The 23,223-nt window shown below is 44.8% G+C and overlaps 1 protein-coding gene across 1 annotated transcript; it reads right to left on the bottom strand.

Annotated features, from left to right (window-relative positions):
- Positions 1-19,025: 19,025 nt before the first annotated feature.
- LOC146191315 (uncharacterized) lies at positions 19,026-22,535 on the bottom strand. The gene is made up of 5 exons (XM_084599910.1): positions 22,515-22,535; positions 22,359-22,427; positions 21,543-21,632; positions 20,591-20,763; positions 19,026-19,161 (listed from the first exon to the last, which is right to left on the bottom strand). Exons 1-5 carry the CDS (start codon positions 22,533-22,535, stop codon positions 19,026-19,028), a joined length of 489 nt encoding a protein of 162 aa, XP_084456036.1.
- Between the last annotated feature and the right edge of the window lie 688 nt (positions 22,536-23,223).

The following is a 23,223-nucleotide window of genomic DNA, read 5'->3' as shown; positions in this document are numbered from 1 at the left end:
GGGGCGGTTTTCACTCACCACCGCTTGCTCAATCTAGTGTTCTTTTGCTTCGGCGTCCCGCAGTGGCGATCACCCTCTGGCCGGTCGCGTCCTTGAGAGAAAAGGGGAGGGGACAGGGGCCTTGATCTTAACTAGTGCCCCACTGGTCAGTGGCCGCGCCCAGCTCCATGCTCGACGCCGTGCGTGTAATGGTACGTGTCTGAGAAGTAAGGGGTTGTCGTTTGAGGCAAAGGCCCCCGAACCCCCGAACCGGCTGGCTATATACATGTACCGGCTGCCCGCATTCTAGGTGGGGCCATGACACCGTGCCGTTCGTTCCCATCCTTGACTCTTTCTCCCTTTTGAGCTTTTGTTCTAAGTGAAGACCAGTGAAGGGAGACGAAAGGGCAATGAGCCGTACATAGCTGAGTGCTCACTCCATCAGCGCCTGCTGTTTGGCGGCTTTTTCACGTCCTGGGGCTCACGAACGAGTAAAACAAATATTGATTTGCTGTGCACGCTCTTTAGGACCCGCGCATACACACTGCGATATGCGGCAGGAGGATACCTTCATCTGTCTTTTCTCACTGACAGCACAGTTTCGGCGCGGTTTGCACTATCACGGGCGGCTTAATGCTCGCTGAGGTCTTCGCTATTAGAAACACTGGTCGGCCTGGCGGCGCAGAACACTATTGTAATTTGAATTTTAAACTCTATGAACTGAGGGGCTACCGCTGCGTGACTGAAGTCACCACCACAGAATCTTGCAAGGCACAGGAGTTTCGGTGCACTAGAAATGCATTACAAGCCACACGAAGTGGCCCAGAAGCAGACCTCCTGAGCTCTACACTTTTAACAAAGACTGTACCTGTTGCTGGCGTCTATCCCGATTCCATTTGAAATATAAAGCTGAATGGTAGGGGTCTTCGAATAATCGAAAATTTCGAATACCGGATAGAATATCCCCATATTCGATTTATCTGCACGAATGAAATAGTGCATCTATGTATCGTTCAAAACGAGCCGAGTATGTACTTACTAGACTTTGCGAACAGTTTTCCAATATGTTACTTAAGGTTCGAATAAGGGCCCCCGTAGTATTTTTATACCACGACTGTTGTAAAAACAGGGCCCACACCGACGCTACGTACCATGTGTAACCGGGATGAACACTTCAGCCTCGCTACACTTTTCGCTTCGCGTTGCGGCGTTCATAGTGTATAACAACTAAAAACGCTTGACGATGCGACATGGCTCAGGCAACTTGAGCCATTCGTGTTGCGGCCCCCATAATGTTCATGCATGGCCACAAAGCTGGACGACGAGGCATGGTTGATGCAAGTTCAGCAAACTCTTTCCCGATTGCAGGAGCCAATGTTTAAGCAAAGTTTTTTCCTCCTCTTCACACGGGCAGCTGTTGCCAGTTTCGTGTCTAATCCATTTTTTTTATATAATCAATGAAAAAAGGTAATTTTCCTACTCATATAGTTTGTATTCCCTGATTAGTTTGTATTCCCACCCTGCTAAAATCCCAACACTGGGATTGCAGTATCAATAAATAATAAATAAAATAAATATAACTTGGGGCTCATCGGGTTAACACTGAGTTCATGTTGTAGCCCCTTAGTAGATATCAGTGAGTCTTTTAGCAACTATAGCTTTAGCTCCATTTGCAAAATCTAAACGCGGCGCGAATATTCGATTTACTCCAGTCGCTCCATTATATATTCGTATACGGTTCAGTTTGGAAAAAGTACTATTCGCACGTCGTCACCGAGCAGGCATAATGCGACGTGCGAGTGATTACATAGGGCATTTCGAGCAAAATCAGCCGCATGTTCTCTACTGTAAATGCACGATGACTTGAACAAACAGGTCACTACGACTTCCTTCGCCGAGAATATATCTTCTGCTTACAGGCGCCAGTCACATCTTTGTCTGCATGGCTCCGTCGTCCCGCAAGCTCGATTTCTCCAAGCGTGTTTTCTTTCACGACACTGGAGAGATGCTCACCTCTCTTGCGTGGTCTACACTTTCCTTCACTGACTATTCTGGGTGTGTCCCAGCAGTAAGTGTGCAGTGCTCATTTTTGTTTAGTGCGAAAGCAGTACTTCACTATCAAAGCTGCAAAACTCGAGTCAGATGTGAGGCCTGACCTTAAAGCGACCTTGTCAGCCTAGCATAGCACAGCAAAGCTATCCCCGCACTTCTTCGCACCGTGTATTGCACGTCATCGTCTTCACCAACTTCCATCTGTACGTACGCAGTGGACCCAAGCGCATCGCTATCGTCTTCACCAACTTCCATCTGTACGTACGCAGTGGACCCAAGCGCATCGCTATCGTCTTCACCAACTTCCATCTGTACGTACGCAGTGGACCCAAGCGCATCGCTATCGTCTTCACCAACTTCCATCTGTACGTACGCAGTGGACCCAAGCGCATCGCTATCGTCTTCACCAACTTCCATCTGTACGTACGCAGTGGACCCAAGCGCATCGCTATCGTCTTCACCAACTTCCATCTGTACGTACGCAGTGGACCCAAGCGCATCGCTATCGCATTGTCCTCTTCACGTGCGTTAAAGGCGATGAGAGACGGTTTGTCTCATGGAATTGGCTGATCAAAATTTGGGTGGTTAACCGCCAAATGACTCGGCCCGTTTCAAACATTGAAATTTAAAAATTGAGTTGACCTAAGTAAAAACCGATTTGGTCCAGTTCGGAAACAGACTTCGCATTCACCCACGAAATTCGAGTGGACCACCACCACCACCAAAATTAGGCAGGAAGTTCCTAAATGTGGACGGACAGTCGAGATTTGGAAGCTTTCGCGCCATACTACGCTGGTTGGCGGAACCAAACCATCTGTCATTTTTGTTTCTGGGGTAGATAACATTAAATAAGTCCTAATATGACAACTTCACAACGTTTACGGGCTGCCTAGTAAAAAGTTAGGTTAGGTTTATACAGATAGCAAAGGTGCTATGGCTGCCTCACTCTCTGCAGGCACTTCAGCCAATCAAAGAAAAAAAAAGAAGGAACGAAGAAATTGAATTGATGCGAGAAAAGTGCAAATGCAGTCTTTGCCTAAAGTAACAACGGAGTTTTTTGTTTTTCTTTACGTAGGGAAGCACTCATATGACACCCATTAAACCCCAAAACAGTGTAAGGTAAAGTGATTCCCTGTACTCACCTTTGCAGACCCGTGGTATTTATAGGTGACGCAAGGGCTCCGTAAATACATACTTTAAACAAACCCTTGTGCAGGGTGACAGAAAAGCAAAACCCGTAAAACAATGCTTTCGCACAATGTTAGATTTTTTGTCAATATTCTCTACATTTTTCTTGGACTTTTTCCGTCGACAAATTAGGGTTCAGGCTGATTTTGCCATGAAAACTTTCTCGCCCGGAGTCTCTCCCTCGCGGCTCCTATCTCCCAAGCCCGCCCCTTTACCGGTGCCCAATAATTATATATTGGCAAAGGCGAGACATACCATGCATGAGGTGTGCTAGCCTGCATATGTCCGGCTAGGATGCCTTGATATTGCTCTTGTACAGTAATGCTACTTCGAGGAACAGATCCAGCTTATCGCTGCTGTCATTGGGGGCCAGAATTCGGACTCAAAATCCGTGAGGTCGAAGAGGAGCTGGAAAGTGAGTAAGAGCAGCCTACTGACTGTGCGGTGTTGGAATAGGTGGTCTCATTTCACCGCTAAGGAAGAAGAAAATTCGAGACTTCACTAGTCTCGACAGCTATTGTTACTTGTGGCGTGTCAGCAGGAAACCTACGCGTAAAATCACAAAGGGAGACGAATATTTAACGGATTTACTTGAGTCATTACAAGTCACTGCACAGCACGATCATTATCGGGTATACAAAATAAAGCGTCTTTCCAGATTTGTTTCGAAGACTAAACTAATAATTATTCTGCGTGCCGTTTAATTATTTTCATCCTTCATAATTTCGGTATGTATCCTCGGCACGCCTCGGTATTGTTTGCGGAATATTATCGTCATATCCTGATTGAAAGCCTCCCGTACCTACATACATGTTCGCCGATTCCAGCAACATCACAAAGCCCAATTGCATGACGCGCATGTGACCTATAGCGATTGTCCTCTACAAGCCGCAAGGTTGACCAGGTCAAAACAGAAGCTTATTCTTACAGAAAATCTTCCTGTTGCGTGGCCCTTATAGCCTATTAATTTACAGCAACAAATCATATCAGTCGTCGCAAAAGCGGTCTATGTAACGGGATCGGGCAGAAACAAATATAAGGAGTAATATCGAAATTACGATAACTTGTGTCGCCTTCAACGGGCAAGAGAAGGGGAACGATGTGGCGACTTCCCAGCTGTTTTCTTTCCAGTCACCGGTTGCGGGCACTGCATTCTCGCTGACTGATGGCGACCGTCGGGCATGGAAACGTTTCCTCGAAATTGAGCCTCATCCTACCAGCGTCGAAATCGGAATCTTATTTCAAGCGATGAGTTCTCTGTAAAGCATGTTTTCTTTTTCTTTTTGTGATACGCGGGGAACATTGAATACGTAAACGCGCATCACGCATGTATGCAGGTTGACCCAATATAATTTGTAGGCGGGTTATTGACGATTAATGGTTTATGCATTGGAGAGTGGGAAAACGCATTAGCGAAAGAGACACCAAGGCAGGTGAAGGACCATGGACAAGCGCTTGTCCAAGTTAGTATGGGCTCTGCAGGTTAATAACGTGCTGAAGCTTCGGGTACTAAGGCGAATGTGTATACCCTCCGCTGCGCGGGTAAAACTAAACTATATTCTGCAGTGGGCTTCAGTTTCCTTCAGTTCTCAGATGCCACTGTTCCGGAGCCGGCAGCATCGGCCTCAGTCCCGCCTTCGGCATCGTCTTCCTCTTCGTCCAGGTTGTTTGGCGACGACTTCGAGGTCACATTGACCGCTGGAGCGCTCGTCCTGTATGCCGGTTTGTCGGCAGCCGCATTAGCCTTTCTGTGCAAAGAAATAAAATACTACTTTAAGAAAAGCTTTTATTTTTATAGCATCAACTGTAAAAAAATGACAGTGGCTTAGCCGTAGCTGTAATTACAAGTTTTACGTGCGAAGGCTAAGAAGTGTTTTCACATTGTATAAGCTTATTTTTAGGACTTTTAGGCTAAACTACGCCTATTTGACTTAATAATTGCCTGACAGATATAATTACGATCAAAGTTCATTCAGACAGCCAATTACTACTTTATTGGGGCTTGCAGACCTGTAGGCTCAGCTAGGCCTATTAAGGTTAACTATAAGCCTAACACGATCAGTTATACTTAGGAGGGCGTAATTACGCCAGTGTGATTTCAGACGCGTTCAGACTTCATTTGCGAGCCTGTGCTGCAGGCAGGTTTAGTTAATAAGACCTGATTAACTTAGTAACTTCGGTCATGGTCAGGGCACTCGTAGCAGTCATGGTTATTCATGGAAAGTGATCGACAGATGACTATATAGTAAAGTTAGGCTTCGTTGTTGCCACAGCAACACCTGGTAGGGCGTACAGAAACGGCATGGAATCCGGAAATCGACGAAAGCGATCGGGATAGGCTATAAGTGCTCTATCACTAAATGTTTGCTAATGGTTATCTTTGTGTGCGCGAAATGACAAAGCAATTATGTGACTACTTATGGGGGCATTATCGGTCGTAGATCAGTATAGCTACATTAGTACTTCGTGGGGCTCGCTGTAATGTTATACGCTGTAATGTTCACCAGTCGTTTGGTCCATTCAGCCCATCCTACTGGAGTATGATCACCCTTACACACACATGACAATCATGACCCATGGGCCCCTCACACAGCACGGTATACATTTCACAGCTGTAAGTAATGCTCTAATTCTTCGGTCATTAGGTGAACGCTACTTCAGTATTTCTTTTAATTTACGGCACCAATACGCAGTGAACAAGATCACAATCGCGTCCGTCGTTTGTGGACAGATGTGCTAGTGATTTTGTTTGCTGTGGTTCAGACTATCATTCTAACAGCTGGAACATCATCATCTGGTTTAATGAAGTAAAATCAATGCATCACTTTTCTCGAGATGCATAAAAATGGTTTCATTACCTCTTAGGATTTTAAAGCATCTGAAAATAATGAAAGCGGCTACTACGTAGTTGCCGAGTTCAGTTATCTGCTCGACTGACAGATAAACGAGTTTTATTTGCGTCGCTCATAAACGCATGCGCACGCAATAACAGATGAACGAACACTCGCACAAAGCTGTGGCTCGGCGGCTGGGGCATTCTCATTTTCATTCTGACTGAGCGTGGATTAACAGCTTGTGAAGTGAAATTACATTATTAGTCTAAATTTTCAGTGCACGCCGAAAAGTTGCCAAGGTCATATAAAATAAAAACATCAGTTTTTTTATGCATGTGTAGGTAGAAATTTGTTTTGAGTGGGACATACCGAAGCCTGCTGTTAATCACACCACTTCATGTATGCTTAAGATTCGAGAGCCAACGTGATTTCAGCCATTATGTTTGCCATCAGTTGTTATAACGTTACACCACATTAAACGAGCTTTGTAAAAAGGAAAGAAACACTTACTCTGCCTTCGGACCTGCTGTAGTCACCGGCATAGTCTGAGCTGGCAGCGAGCGCTGCTTCTCCCTTGCCGTCTTCGCAATCACAGAGGCGACCGTCGTGGCATTTCTGAGTCTACCAGCCCTGGTCTTGATTCTAAGCTTTCCTTGAGCACTCCTGGTCTTTTTGGGTCCCTTAGTTAAAATCTTTGTTGCCTTCTTCAGAGACCCCTCGGAGACCTTTTTGGCAACCTTCTTTGTAGCTCTCTTGGTAGCCTTGTTGGTTGCCTTCTTGATAGCCTTTTTGGTTGCCTCCTCGGTTGCTTTCTTGGTGGCCTTCTTCGTGGTCTTACCTTTTTTAATCGTTCTCGCCTTCTTTACCGCTTTCTTCGCCACGTCCTTAATGTTGGCCTTTTCGACCTCACCGCCACCGAGCGGTGTCACCCTGTCTGCCATGTGTTCTTCGTCCAGCGCCCTGCGGAACGCCAGCAGGGTGTCCGTGGTGGGCGAGTCTTCAATCCTGGCCTTTTCGGCCGCACCGTACTCGTCCGTGCTCCCTTTCGTGGACGAAAAAAAGAAGAAGAAACGACTGACGGAAACAGATAACACCCCATGGAAGCGGATTTGAACTGATATTTACTAATATAGTACATATCCCCACTTAATAACCCACCGTTTTAGCTCCGTGGTTATGGCTTTCAGGTGCCGAAAACGAGGTTGAGGGTTTTATACTGCAGCGGCTGCATTACGATGGAGGTTAAATGCAATAAAAGGCGCCATTGTGCTGAAATGAGCTCAGGATATATGTAAATAAATCCTTAACCTCAGCTAGTCGTACCGGGTTGTTTCGACATGTAAAAACCTACTACAGGTCAACAAATAAATAAACTGTAAAACAGGCCAATTAACACTTTTTGAACTGGGAGTGTGTTATATGGTAGTATGCATCACCGAGCAGCACGAGTTGTGCTTTGTCCGTAGCAACAAGGCTTCACGAGTAATGCGATCAGGAGTCCCTGGGTCCAGAATCGCGCTTTGGCCCATCGTGGCGGATCCACCGCCGGCAGGCATGATTCCAAGACTAACTTGTCCTTTTGCTCATGTAGGTGTCTCTGAGGATAAAGCTGGTACACTGCATTACAATTAGGTGCTCAGGTGCGACGACAGGGCTACAGGTATAATGAGCACGAAAGCGGATTTATACTTATATATATGATCCTATGTGTTATCTTCTCACCTTCGATGTTATCTTTCTAAACGCTACCTGCCTGTCTACCACGGCACCTTGCTGTTGCAGGCTGTAGTACCCAGACCGTGTCCTGTCGAATATTACCCTTATATATCTCTCTAAATACGTGCGCTTATCACAGTGGGGCCAACTGTGGTACTTTTTCCTCACGACGAACAGTGACGCCCGTCTACAGTTAGCCTCTTGGTGAGTCTTCATTGAGGGACTTGAGGATGCAGCAGCTCAACCAATCGCCAAATGGCTTACATCCCTGTCATTTGACACTTTATGGCGTGAGTGCAGAAGCAGATGAGTTTCTAATTTGGATTGCCAGCAAGATAGCCGACCATTATGGTATAGTATATCGTTGTATATGGTATGGTACGGCATGCTACGGTTTAACGTTTCGACATGAAAAGGGGTTACAACTACAACAGACGCGGTAGTGGAGGGCTGCAAGTTTTGACCACTTTCTATGGGAAAGAGGGTGTAATAGCATAAATAGAGAAGCTTGCATTTGACAACTCCAAGGTCGCTGTACAAAAATGGCATACGTATGCTGTCACCATAGAACAAATTGGCCTTTCGGATAGCATTCTAGTAGATCTGCGCAGCGAGGCTGCGCCACGTTTTTGCTGTTGTCTTTCCACGGTGTAGCTGCTGGAACTTAATGCGAGTTGCTTCTCTTGTGGGTTTAAGGGAATTCCCTGAGGTGGTCTGGATTTTAAATATAAGTCAGTATTCACCCATTAGCAGGGATTTGAGTGAATTCTACTGTATTTTCTAATACAGTTTGGTTGCAAACATAGCCTCGGATATTACACCATTATTCGGAGCATGCATGAAAGTGCCTTATTTTGTAAGAAATCTCTAGGGCACTGCTGGCTTCGCTACAAAATACAAAAATTGGATGGAATATGTTTGTGTCGGATTTGGTACGCCGATAGAGGTAAGTAATTTTTTAGTTGTAGTTGTTTAATGAATTATTGTGCGCCTTAGGAACACTAAGTGGTGAGCTCCTGATAAATTTCCTCTTCGGTGAAATTCTGCCCAAGATCAAACCCGCTGCCTTGGGCTGCACAGAAGTTGTGCGCACGTGTACGGATGACCTTGCGTTATTTGTACGTGTGCCTGTCTTGCTCGACCCCTTGCGGAAACTGCTTAAAATGGAGACGTATTAATTAGCATTAGAAGAGAGGATAACCGATGGTCGCGAAGAGTAACAAATTTGATTCCATGGGAAGGAAAGCGTAGCAGGGGAGGCAGAAAGTTAGGTGAGCGGATGAGGTTAAGAAGTTTGCAGGGGTCAAGTGAATGCAGCTAACACAGGACCGGGTTTGTTGAAGTAATATGGGAAAAAGTTAGGTGAGCGGATGAGGTTAAGAAGTTTGCAGGGGTCAAGTGAATGCAGCTAACACAGGACCGGGTTTGTTGAAGTAATATGGGAGACCTTCGCCCTGCGGTGGTATAATCCGGCTGATGATGATGATGATGATGATAATGATGATTAATTAGTCACCCTTACCTTTCCCGAAGCTAGCGTTCAACGTCGATTTCAAGCAAGTGATGCCCGATGGATAAAACACGCGGGAAAACTATCCCCGAAACATTCGCTGATAGATTAATAGAGACTCGTATATTTGCTATTTACTCCTTTCGACAAAAACTACACTGGTACGTGTTCCGAGGGCAAGGCGGAATTGAAGCGTAATGCAAATTTAGAGCCCATCTATAAGTCGGTTATTTTTAATTTATGTCAACACAAAGCGCTCATACCAGGCTGACAATGCCATTCCAGCTTTCAGTTTTCTAAGAACCCCTGCGCTTGTATGGCTGCTTACCGCGACCGATGAAGAAGGAAAAGAGACCGACCACGGCCAGGACGAACAGCACGGCGCTCGCGATCGGCAGCACCAGCGCGGCTTTCCTGTACACGTTCACTCTGCACTCAAGCGCGGGCCAGAGGAAGAAGGGGTGAGTTCCCGGGAGCACCCTGAAAGATCTAACCTAGGCATAACGTTGAGCTGTCGCTTTAAGTCATCATCAGCACTTGCATTTAACGAGAATAAATCACGATCGCAATTCAAGAAATGCATTTTTGGCAAAGGTCAGTGTTCAATCAATCAATCAATCAATCAATCAATCAATCAATCAATCAATCAATCAATCAATCAATCAATCAATCAATCAATCAATCAATCAATCAATCAATCAATCAATCAATCAATCAATCAATCAATCAATCAATCAATCAATCAATCAATTAATCAATCAATCAATCAATCAATATTTGATCAATTTTTTCTTGTTGACTACCAGCAACAGGTGACACATCTGCAACGAGTCAGGAAGAATGATGTTGCGGGAAGGGAAAGACGGAGTAGCACCATTCTGGTTCATTACACATGTTTAGATTGGGTTATGGATGCTGATTCTATAAGGGAACTCCCGTGTGAAAGCAGAGGTTGGTGTACTGTACGCCTTCAGTTGACTTCACGGTTCGCGTGTCTCACTCCGGACGTAGTCATTCGACCAGTTTGTATATGAAAAGGCAAATTGGAGACTACACGCTGCAAATATTAATCGAAGACAGTACACTTGCCTAAACTAGCTGATCTCTCAAACTAGCTAATCGCTCAATTAAAAATTCGGTAGAGCCACTTGAGACTGCTTAGGGAAGTGGACGCCGCGGAAGGCGGATTTTTCGATCAACAGGGCTGGGTAAAGCTTTCGGTTCAAAAGGGGAAATTGCAAGTTTTTCATTTCTATCTCGTCTGTGTACCCCACAATTTGTTATAGCTTACTTGGATTCTGGCTCTGAAATGAGAAAAAAAAAAAAAAAACATTTTGCCTTAAAATGTGCTAACGGAATAATTTTAGACTATCAGGAAAGCACAATGTTTCATCTTCAATCCTAAACTATGAACAGTGGTACAAGAGCTGCACTCATTTGAAGCGCCAAAAATTTTTTAGTGCATGCCTTCTGATGAGTACCTGAATATTTCGCGCGGTTTTCTTTATTCTAATAGCTTAGTTTAGCGAAAGTCTTCGAGTGAGGGGAAAAGTAGGTTTTTAGCTCACTACCTGGCACATTTTGCAAGCTGCGTATTACTGAATCTGTACAAAGCGCTTCATTCGATGATTAGCCGCGAGATTTATACTTGCCTCAGACAAATGTACTATGCGTATGTAACCCAGAACTACACATAATTATAGTAAAATTCTTACCAACCACACCCTCCACGACTGAGCCGGACGTTAGTTTTGACGAAATCATCGAAGATATAGAAATCTCCGAGTAATCTGAAACGAAAATGATGACATAACGTGGAATTTACTCTGAAAATCTCAGTCATTAGACAAGGTACATTAAGTCGATCCCGGATATCTCAAAATCGAAAGGGATCGCAAAATAGTTTGATATATCGACAATTCGATATATATAAAACACGCCATCACATGAGCTCCACTGTAACCCAGAAGCGTGAATATCGTGTACCCATTCTAGCGACGTGATGTGCTGCCCGTCGGGATAATGACAGCGGCGATCCGCTAAGCGCATTTAGCTTCGTGGGCACGAGCTTACGCTCCAAATATTTGGTACGAACAGATCAGAGCTTTGGAGCTCATGATGCTCGAGTCTCGCGCCGCGTGGCACAAGTGCTGTTGGGGCTGAAGCCCGCATCAGGGCTACTGCTGACAGTGTTTTGGGAAAAGCCACCGCTATCTTTATTACTGCATGACGCACCACAAGCGTTATAATAGGGCCATTTGTTTAACCTACACCAGCTACACCAGTATAGGAAATCTCCTATACCTACAATGGATTTTTGCTGCACTGGTGTAGGTGGTGTAGGTTAAAAAATGGCCCTAATGGCTTACATAAAATAGTGTATATTATTGTCTCCTTCAGCAATGAAACAGGTCATGGGAGAATCTCCGCAAGCACTTGGTCATCGAAGCTGGCTTCACCGCATAGCAACCACTGTATCTAAGTCAGGCTTCTCCGCGTGACAGCGTTGTCGCGTTGAAAACAAGCGTATCAGGCCGAAGTGCATTTTCAACCGAAAGCGGTTTTACAGCTTTACAGATCCTAGCAGGTGCCCAAAGCTGCGGAGCCGAGTCGGCATTGCGTGCGGAAGTGACGGTGGGAGACCATTAGGAGAAGCGCCCGTTGCAGGGGCATGTCGCACAGTTTGGTATATCGAATGCTCCCCTGAACGGGACTTCGATAAACAGGAACACCCTTCCTATAATTTTGCATGTGAGCTTCGAGGTAATGAGCTGAAACTTTGATACAAGCAATAATTTACATATACCTGGGATTGACTTCACGATTTTCATATGTGCGCCATACACTCTAAATTTTACATACATGTGGCCAAGATGCTTACGCAAACTTTTTCTTTTGTCATGGTATCTATTTAAAATTTAGCTTATATGCAGCACTGCTTATAAAAAAGGAATAATACTTTTTTTTTTTCAGTCTTCTAAGCACAAACAAGCCTAATCCTACGCATGGAATGCAGCGTGGAGCACTCTGTAGGGACCGATCTCCCATCACCTCCTTTAAATTCTGCTTTCCCACGAGGCCATTGCGGTAGAACAGTGACGCCGTGTTTAAAAAAATTGCGGGACTACGCTTAAACCTGCTTAAGAGCGAAAACGGCGAATGCCACTTTAATGACTGTTTTCATTAACTTCATTGTCATTGTCATTGGTGCTATCCTCATTACCATTATAACTAACTGCATTCTCATTTGTTATCGCTACTGTCATCATTATTATTATCAAATAAATACACCGTCATTATCATCGCTACTATTTTGATGATCACTAACTGCAGCCTCAATTTCATCGCTGCTATCATTATGTTCTTTTTTTCGTAAGGACCACACGTTACAAAGAGGAAACCACATACCTAAATCCTTACGCTAGACAATACGATCTTCTTCTTTCAAGCGCCACGTGGAGTATTGGTTTGCTTCCTAGGCTGGGGGTCGGAGGAGTAATTGCAAGTGGCTAAGGCCAACCAGGGGGCTAAGGTTCGGATCGGGCTTCAGCAACCTTCCATATGGTCGTACGAAACATTGACGTCTGGGACAGTTGGGGATCAGAAGAGTAGAAATTCCGGGGAACCGTTTAACGTTACCGTGTCCGGCCCTTAAAAGTGAAGCTTAAGTGTCCCCGGAATTTTGTTTCACATTCAGAAAAATAACCAGTAAAGTAAGGCAGCAAACAAACAAACAAACAAACAAACAAACAAACAAACAAACAAACAAACAAACAAACAAACAAACAAACAAACAAACAAACAAACAAACAAACAAACAAACAAACAAACAAACAAACAAACAAACAAACAAACAAACAAAAGAAGAACAAGTGGATTCGGGCTCCTTCCGCATGCAAAAACAAAGCACTAATACATTGCGCCACAGCACCATCGACAAGTGCAGTGTTTAATTGCGCGGTCATTCGTTTTCATGAAGTTTCACCGAATTGCCGTTAGCTGTCACTGCTCTTCTGGAAGCTATGGGAACGCACTATAACTCATGTTGATAAAAATTCTTCGACTGACGGTTAGATGACGCTGCTCAGCCAAAAACAGTGTGACCTGAAGATGTGACACTTCTCACCACTCTGTTAAAAAGAGGATGCTAACAATTGCCCATCTGTCCGCCTGCCTGCTCTTCCCTGCGCTGCCCTAACTAAACTAACTGGGGACTGTGGGATCGTGCCCTTGACAGATCGGATTCATGCTTCTCGGTCAAGTCGCTGACGACGAATACGCCAGGTTTTCTGTGGCATAAACAGCCGCGCTCGTATTTCTCATTACCCAGTATCGTAATTGTTGGCTCTCTCTCTCTCTCTTGTGAACTGCGCGTACTTACCCGCACACTTTACATAATAAAGAATGTGTCTCACCCGAAGTCTGAGCTGCAAGAAAGAAAGCAACGAAGCCATGTGATTGGTTTGACAGAACATGCACTTAAAAAGTAAAAACCACTGCCCCTATTCGCTTAAAGCGGCGCCACGCTTCGAAAGTACATTGCTTGTTTGAGCAGAAGGTCATAACATGGGAAGATCACGCTGAAGATCCAAACGCAAGAGATGTCACGGGATGCGGTGTTTGCGTTTTCCGTGTGGCCATGTCTGTACGGATATCTTGACATAATTTTTCTTTAAGCAGGAAGAAAATTTCCGCTTTCTACGGCACCAAAAGTCGAAGGTTATGCTCTCAGCGGCAGCTTATGCGTATGGCGCCCAGTTCTTTTAAGAGAGCCTGTACAGTCAGTACCCCATGTCGAAAACAAAAAAGAAAAGAACGTCCGGCGTCGTCGGCATCGACCGTTAGAAGCTGCATTAGAAGAAAAAAAAACAGAAAATGATCCCGGGACCCTTAGATCCCGTGTCAGACACAGTACTCTAGGCCACTCTGGCACGTTCGTATGACTTGGCTTAAGCGGGGCTTTATATCTACGTCGAATGGTCTTACACAAAATGTAACAGGTTTCGATTGTATTCTGATGGTAATGTGTGATATACTAGAGGTACAGATTAAGAGATTAGGGATGAAGCGAGTAGCATACACGAACAATGATCCGCAAGGGGAGAATGCAAATGGGTATCATTACTCTGTCGGGTCAAAATCATTGCCCTCATTATTACTATTACTATTACTGCTATTATTATTATCTTGCTGTGGCGAATAACGCGTCTGCATCTGGTCTGCATCTCGTCTGCATCTAGTTTGCATCTGCTTTTGACGTTTTCTGGGCCTGAATTACAAGTTCCTAATGTTAGCAAGAACTGCGGCGTCAGTTTCTCTTGTAAATTTCTAGATAAATAATTGGGAACGTGAATGATGAGAAAACCAGCCTGTCATCGGATATTGCAACGCCTCCATTTGGTCATCGGATGGTGGCTGCTAAAAATGGGAATTTTCACATAACCGCGAGCCCTCAGCTGCTAAAGACCCAGAACAGCATTGGTTTTTGCCAAGCAATAGTCGATAAGGGGAGAGAAAAAAACAGACAGAGAGCGAGGTTCTTACCCATGGCTGTGGTTTGGCCTTCTTTTCTTCCTTCTTCTGTTTATTGTCGAACTTCTTCTTTCTCCTTCCTACAACACGCACTGAACCGGCAGTCGCCATCTCCATTTCTTACCGTTATTGGCTGGAAAAACGACGGAGTGCTGCTTTTTTCCAATATATAGCAGAATAAAGAAGGGGCTTCACTTGCAACAACAGATTACGTAAATGCTAAAGGAAAATAAAGGAAATAGAAACTGCACTTTTATTTTCGACCTATTGGCAAATCACATTCCTTATGGATTACGGGAAGCTATCCTTCAACCGGAGATACGGATTTCTTTTCTACAACGTGTAGTTATGTTACTGCGCACTTTTAGAAATTTTGTGTTTGTTGTATCATAGCCATAGTTGCTTTTGCGCAATAAAACCCTATATAACTAACTAACCATCTCATTTTGTACGTCTTTTAATTTTAGCTGTTTCACATTTGTTTGCTCTGTTTTGTACAGTTGTCCAAGACATAGAACTAACTATAGCCATCTCATTTTGTACGTCGCTTACGTTTTAGCTGTTTCACATATATTTTAGCTCTGTTTTGTACAGTGGTGCGATGCATAGTGATTGTGGATTAGCTTGTTGTTAAACCTGGAGTTACGCGAGAGCAATATGCATGGATACGCTTAGGTTCGGCTTGTAAGTAAAGACATGATTACTCTATGGTTTCAGTTTTATTTGTGACACTTCACGTATGAGTACCCCTTGCCTCTCGTCGAAAAGCATTCTTATTTGGGTATAGAAGACTTCTAGTGGTATGAATCGTCTCTACGTCGAACTTCGGGGCACAGCGCCGTTACAACGTTCGAACGTTGTCCTAGCAACTCGATGTTGTCGTTCGCCTCTGCCAACTACCCACTCATCTGTCTTCTTCTTCTTCTTCTTCCTCCTCCTCCTACTCTTCTTGTTCTTCCTATCTTCTTTCTCTTCTCACGGACAGGCACGCCGAAATTTCGAGACTAAGGCCAATGTAGTTCTCGCTACAAAAAAAAAAAAAAGCAAATCTTTATGCTTATATATAATGCTATTACTGTCGTTGGGATTGACCGTCCTTCACTGATAGTAGTGCCACGTGGCGAAACCGATGGTGTTATCTGTGCGAAGCCTCAAAGAGTGAAGCCGCCTCCTTCCAGACGCAAGTCTCACACCCTATACCAGCTGTCTTCCCGTTGCATCCCTCTAGCCAGGAGATATTCATCCACGCACTGAAACAATAGTGCCCGAAGCACCACCAACTCCACCCTTCATAGGGCGTGCACTCACCACAACTTCTCCAAGTAACGGAAGAAAATAGAGGCAGTGAAAGCGAATTAAGGGACCCAAATGGGAATGCCAGATACTAACCAAGAGCATCAGCCACTCCACACCCTGTCCAAAACCCACCATCATCCTTGGCTCACCTTTTCACCCACGTCTCCACACATTGGCAATCGACTGCGACGTTCATCTGCTGCTGCTTCCGGGACACTATATAGCGTCATAAAACGCAGGACGCCTTCCCCAATCCCCTACTAACTCACATTGCCTTCTCGTGAGTGCCTCTACAAAACAAAATTGTAATGAATATGATTTCAATCAATCACTCATCCGGTAAGAGCACACGTATGAGTAGAGAACAGGTATGAGTATGAGTAGTTCGGTTTTAAGCTATAAGGTTTGAAGGTCTGGCTTCAGGTAAACAGCGGCAAAGTCGGTGACTGGGGACTTTTAGTGGTAGCTCACTCTTGGAACCGGAAGTCAAAGTGATATATTGGTGTGTTCGTATCTATTATACATGGATGCAAATGGATGCAAGTTGACGAAGTTGACATTATGCAACGGACTTAAAAAAATATGTTGTTATCACGCTCTATATTATGACTTTGCCCCATTGGAAAGTTCTAAGTTTCCGCCTGATTTTTCTGGCCTCAAGGGTCTGTTCAGCCTGTGGAAGAGGAACATGATGGATCGTCACACATAGCCTCCACGATCTTGGAAGCCTCTGCTCCGACGGCTGAATGTGCATTGCTGTGGGGGGTATATTTTATACTGTAAACATGAATTACCCCTTAAGAGAGTAAAGGGGGAGTAAAATGTCCTTCAGCGCACTCTCTACAGGAGCAGGGTGTTCTTCTCAAGACCTGAAGTTGATTTTCACGAACTAATTCTACGGAATGATATAATGCTGGCAAAAAAGCACGTGCCAATCTGAAACAGCATTGATTTTATGTAATTGGCAATAGCGTACGACATTTAACGGCGGAACTAGAAAATTTGATGCTGGCAATCAGAGGAGATTGAAACCTCTGCTAAGGTCTTGGTAACTGCGATAGCGTCGCGTGTTTTGTTCTGAGAATCTGCTTCCGTTGCCGACAATAGATGTTCCGCATTTTTAGTAATGGAAATCTACACCAGAATAGATGGGGAGTAACTGGAGGACGTCTTACCCACTTTTGCCCCCTTATAAGCTTTATTTGTGTTTCGAGTGAGTGTCTACCTCTTCTCTGGCTGCCTTCGCTCGATGCATGTAGTATGTGCTTGCCGCAGCTTTGATGTGCGGAAAAGTAATTGCAGGATGCTGGCGTGAATATGTAGAGCGGTCTAACGGGATGCGGCCCGGTTAAGGATAGAAGCCTGTCAGTGTTGTAGTGTTTCCATGTACAAAGAAAGCAAAAACTTTGATACCATAGTGCTCTCGTGCAACAGCCAGCGAAGCTTTTTTTTTTTAATTCCGCTACCTTTCATAGAGTTCCGGCGCTGTCGCGACCATAGTGATTTGATTACAAAAGCATTTCTTGGCTTATGTGTTGTGTGGACAGAGCCTGTCTCCAGTAGATGCGTCCGCACGAACTGAAGAAAAAAGTCGTGTCGTCGCCAGGAATCGAACCCAGTTGAAAAAAAAAAAAATACAGATTTTTTGTTATCACGACAGGATTTCTGTGTGGTTTTTGACAGTGAACCTGTTGTGACAACAGAAATTTCTGCAGCTACGACAGAAAAGTACTAATTTTCTGATGTTACGACAGAACTTCTGTGCGGTTTTTGACGGGAAACCTGTTGTGACAACAAAACATTCTCAGAATTTTCTGTAGTTACGACAGAAAAGTGCTACAGAACTACAGACAACAAAAATATACTACAGAAAAACTACATAACTACAGAAAAGTACTACAGAAAAATCCGATGGTTACGACAGAACTACAGGATATTTTGTCGTATTTTTGACACAGTTCTGTAGTTTTTTCAACTGGGAGTGTTTTTGCTCTAGCATTCAAATTGATGACGTAATCGACGATTAACACTCGAGCTTCGAAGCTCGTGTGTTAATCGTCGATTCTGTGAGGAGATCTCCTCACAGAACTGAAGGTCTGCAGAGAAGCTCTGTGATGACATCATGGACGGTAATGTTTTTTTTTTTTCTTGCCTTCGGCTACTTGCGGTGCCTTTTCTGATACTACCAAACAACGTTTCTAGGGCTGTGTATTCGTTAGCGTAGTTTTTACAGTTTGAAACCAAGCCTTTCTATGCGCGAAATGTACTGCTACCGTCAATGACGTCATCACGCCCGTCAGCCCACCCCCCACCCTTCGCTGTGCGGTGCAGAGAAATCTGATAACAGTCGAGGTTTTAATCGCTAATTGCACCGCTGATTCCAATGCTATCGCAAATATATTTGGCATGCTTAAACTGCAAGCTATAAACATTCGACCCCTCTAATCTCATCGAAATCTAAAACCGGTGCAGTTTCTCTTTACCATCCCGATATTCTTCCCTATAGTTTCTGAGTTATACCGCGTGGCTCGTAAATTATTCCCAGTGCTCAACATCTCCTGAAGGTAAGATTTTTTTTGCCCTGTAATCTCCTATGGGAAGGACCTCCACGAGTGCTAATACTAAATGAGCGAAACTACACGCCTTAGGAGACCATCTTAGCTCTAATCTTTTCACAAAGACTACACAATTATAAGCTTCCCGTACTGTTAGTCTTACGAGTGTACGTCCAACACGCAATACACATCGAGCATGCTTGAGCTTTATTGAAAACATTAAGATCACTGTGTGTGCACGGTAAACGATGTTTTCAAAGGGCCTTTTTCTACCTTGTGGGCTATGTTCTTAAAAAAAAAAGAGAGAAAATGAAGAAGCGTAAATGACTAGTGTGTGTGTGTGTGTGTAGCATTGAGAACTGTTCAGGTACGAAAGGCGTGGTCCCCTTCGTCGCTGGCGGCGTAGTACCTGCTGTTGGGAACATTGCCCAGCACAGTAACGCCTATGTCGTCGTCTGAAGAAGGGCTGCTCCGGAAATCCCCGCATGCCTCGCGACCCCTGTTCACTTTCGAGTGGCCAATTCTGCAGAAAATGGTGAACACACATCTTCAGAAATATTCGAACAAGAATTGGTGGCGTTTTTTCCAGCAGCTTACTTTATCAACCCACCGATGGTGACAATACATTTATATCTTTTTTAATTAATCATTTTTATTTCCCGAAAGCTCTGTTTTAGTAGAAGTATATTATTTTCCTTACAACGGGCGAATCTATCTACAGAGGGCAACACAAACTTGCCCTCGCTGTTTAAGTGCATCCTTATGACATGCCAATAAACTGGCGTAGAATCCAGACTTCGCTTCTCTTTTAGTTTGTTTTGATTTGCAGAGTTCGATATTGCAAAGCGACTCAGGCTACAAGGAGCATCGCAATGAAGGGCTGCGGATAATTTCGGCCGCCCAGGGTTGCTTAACATGCACTGACATCGCACCGGACACAGGCGCATTGAATTTCGCCACGACCGGCCATTTCGCCCAAATGCATGAAAATACGTTCTTGGATTCAACAATCGAGCTCCCCCACCACTGAGCCACCGCGGCGGGGCGCTTCTATTATGAACTGTTACATCCTCCCTGGCATATGTCCCACACTCATCCCCGCTCTGAGGACCTCTGACGCCAGTCCAAAGAGCGATCCGAAGGAACATCGGCCTTTCCCTTGGGTATATTACGTGCTCGATAAATGGCCCAAGTTAGTCGATATTGCTGAAGCCCTCCACATAGATGACGCCTCGTATGCCAGTATTTGGCTTTCGAACGTTAAACGTCATATATCTTTAAATATCAATATGATTGTTGAACGGAAAAAGCCGGTTGAAAAAATCAGTAGTGGCTCAGTGCAGACGAACCTGAATATCAAGCGTTAGCTATGAGTTGCTCAGCACTGCGGGAGGGCGCGTGGGTTGCATGCTAGTGTAAATTGTTTATTATAGGAATTTTTTTACACACGATGTAGTATTATTTTAATCCTAATTTGCCGAGGTCGAATTTGGGGATGGCCCGGCCCAATTTGGAGGTCGTGTTCACCATAGTCGAATTAAGCTGGACAAGGATCTCGGTCCAAACCGGCCGAGGTCAAATTTCGGGGCGTTCCGGGCCAAATTTGAGGGTCACCCCCGTATTAGCTATAGCCAAATCAGGCTGGATATCGATATTTTATATACACGGCAACGCGCCCGGGTAGGCACTCTTGCCACGGCGATGGTGTAGTGACTAGCCACCGGATTCCTTCATTAGAGGTCAAATCCCGGCGTCATTTGACCTTCAGGAATGGTAGCAGTAGAACAAATGTTGTAGAAATTGAAGTGTGATTATTTCGACTTGGGTGTATGTGATTTTTGACACAGTGATAATATAATGTCTGCGGTAGCAATACACTCGCTTATTCAGCAGGCCATCAACGTAAAACCGGTTTACAGCGACCCGACGTAACAGCCCACCTGAATTCGCTTTCCTTGTCGGACAGCGCCTCGGGATCAACGCTGTGGGTGGCTATCTCGTGCCTGGTGATTTTGAGGCACTGCCTCGATAGCTTCAGGGATGTGAACGAGGCGCAGGCCACCAGCATCGCGATAATGACCAGGGCCACCCAGAAGCCATTCTGCAAAAAGGAGGTGACTGGGTGAAGCTGGCTTCCCGCACGGCAACGAGCTGCGAAACTTTATTCAACCACATCATAACCGATTCGCCCCTGGGCAGTGTATCTCTCCTATATGTGCAGATTATGTTGTGAGGATCGCCAGCTACACGTTATTCGAGGCGCTGACCCTGATAATACGTGCAGATTGCAAAAGAACAGTTGTGCCGTGGCTGTTCAGAGACGTTGCATGGCAGTGCGAGGAAGCATGCAGTGAGTCGATTTAAGCCCAAATTTCTTCACCGTAGCTTTGAGCACGAGTATTACGCGTGAAGTCCTCCTATTCCACCAGCCTTCTATTGGGCTGTCTTCTTTCGTTTTTCTCCTGCATCAGGAACGTAAACAGGCATCTTCTAGAACTGTCAGTAGGTAGCCAATTCGCTTTAAAGGTGCCGCTTCAAATTAAATAGTCCTGACGATTTTCGGGGAATGCTTAGAAAGACGCGCTGGCATGTCCCTCAGGCAATGATCTTCAAAAAAAAAAAAACTGTGCCGTTGGAGGACGGGGACAACAAATATATAAATATCTTTCGTGAGATGTGTGACATATTTAAGTTACTCGAGATGTTGAGTGCAAAGCCAAAGCTGTGCATATGTGTGCGTGTGATGGGTGGATGACGGGGATGTTCGGTTCACGCTAATCTATACTACCGACGCGTATATACGAAGATAACTCGATGGCTATAGTATTTGACATTCGCTCCTTTATGCAACATATCTCACCTTAAAGAGATTGTTCTTACCGTGTTGGCCAGGACGACGTTGCACAAGATAGACACCCCGGAGTCATACGCTTGTTTCAGTTCATCGCAGTGACCGAGCGCAGCGATTACCTGCACCGCGTGCGAATAATGTACTGATAGCAGTGCGCGTTATTCTCAACTGCGACAGCTGCTTGGCCGACCAAGATCCCCCCTCCCCCCCCCCCCCCCCCCTTTTCCTTTTACTTTCCTCCGGAGCACGATTTTGCTTTGTAAAGGCTCCCAAATGGAAAGACAGACACCGAATCACTACACAGGGGTCACTGCATAGAATAACCGCATGTAGCGAATGGACACAAGTTACAAAGGGCCACCACCGAATTACTGCGAACTTAGCCCTATTTTGTCGTTACGCTAGAAATTGCATGAATCAGTATACAGGGGCCACTTCATTGAATAGCCGCGTGTAGCGAATGGATACATGTGCCAAAAGGCCACCTGTACCGAATTACTGCGAGCTTAGCCCTATTTTGTCGTTATGCTAGGAATTGCTTTGTATGTTTTTTCATATTGCTATCTTATGCAACGGCCCTTATATGTAAGGTCCTTTAGCTTCAGTGCTATAATAAATGATGATAGCTCAGATTCCTTTCACCTGACACCTGGTTAACTTTGCAGTGCTTTGTTCTATAGGCACTGTTTGAATATACTTATGGTTTAAATTATCCGTGCATGGTTGAGAGTGGTATTTTGGAAAGAAAATATTAACATATAAGTATCGAGTTAGATTACTAACAACACCTCAGTAGGTGCATTGAGCACAGTATTTGCAAACAAATGTTCCTCTGCAATGCTTACGTTTCTTCTCACGCCGGAAAACGCTGCTTCGAGTCTAAGCGCTCTTCTTCTCACAATGTTTCTGTAGCTCTGTACAGAAAAACAGAAATAACGGCTTAATTGCTTCCTTTTTTTTTTTTTCTGTTTCAAACCGAAGCGGGCTGAAAAACTACTAACCTTGTCGATGACCTCGGCCATTTTCTGTGCAAGCGTGTCTCCGCCAGCGGAAAGAGTTGATGTGATGTCGCCGATTAATTTCTATGCACCCAAAAGTAGAAGAAGAGCCGCTTTAAAATACTGCAGTTGCTGCAGTGCTGCAGTATCTGAGTTAATTTACGACCATATTAACTAAATCCGTACAGTGTTAGGTTATACAAGAAAAGACTGCGACTGTCAAGCGCTGTTTGCAGGAACATAGTGCGCTTAAGTACAGAGGTGTAAGGCATAAAACGTTACTTGCTCTGATTTTGGTTTCCGATTCCTGAAAACAAAACGAACAGCAATGTATCACAAAACTACAGACAAACGACTGTATGGAATTCAGTGAGAAAACAACGAACAACGCGGTCATGTATTTTCTACTCACGATGTTAACCCGCAGCTTCTCATCGTCGATGTAGGTCCTGAAGTCGAGCGCAAACTGCATGAGGGCGCTCAAGTCGGTGTCATTGTGGCGAAACGCAGTTAGGCCGGAACCGCTTAGCAGCTTTCTCCGTACTTGACCGATGTCCTGGGATGACAAATAGTCAACGAGGTTCCAGGGTTTCGGAATGTTAGGCCGTAAACCACAAATTTCCTTCAACCAGGTAATTCGCACGGCGTGTATCTATGGGCATACTTTTCATTATCAGGCGGCTCCTCGCCACCTATCGGCTACCTAGAGTCG

The sequence above is a fragment of the Amblyomma maculatum genome, chromosome 4, assembly GCF_055883805.1.
Source record: "Amblyomma maculatum isolate TAMU_Amacu chromosome 4, ASM5588380v1, whole genome shotgun sequence".
In the NCBI taxonomy this organism is placed as follows: Eukaryota; Metazoa; Arthropoda; class Arachnida; order Ixodida; family Ixodidae; genus Amblyomma; species Amblyomma maculatum.
Note: the sequence above shows the minus strand (reverse complement) of the source record. Positions and strands in the feature narration are given on the sequence as shown.

Excerpts from the sequence above, each read along its gene's own strand:
- LOC146191315 (XM_084599910.1), bottom strand. The coding sequence starts at position 22,535 with ATGGCCGAGGTCATCGACAAG. Across the intron at positions 22,428-22,514 it reads TGGCCGAGGTCATCGACAAG|AGCTACAGAAACATTGTGAG; the intron begins GTTAGTAGTTTT and ends TTTTCTGTACAG. Across the intron at positions 20,764-21,542 it reads ACGTCGTCCTGGCCAACACG|AATGGCTTCTGGGTGGCCCT; the intron begins GTAAGAACAATC and ends TCCTTTTTGCAG.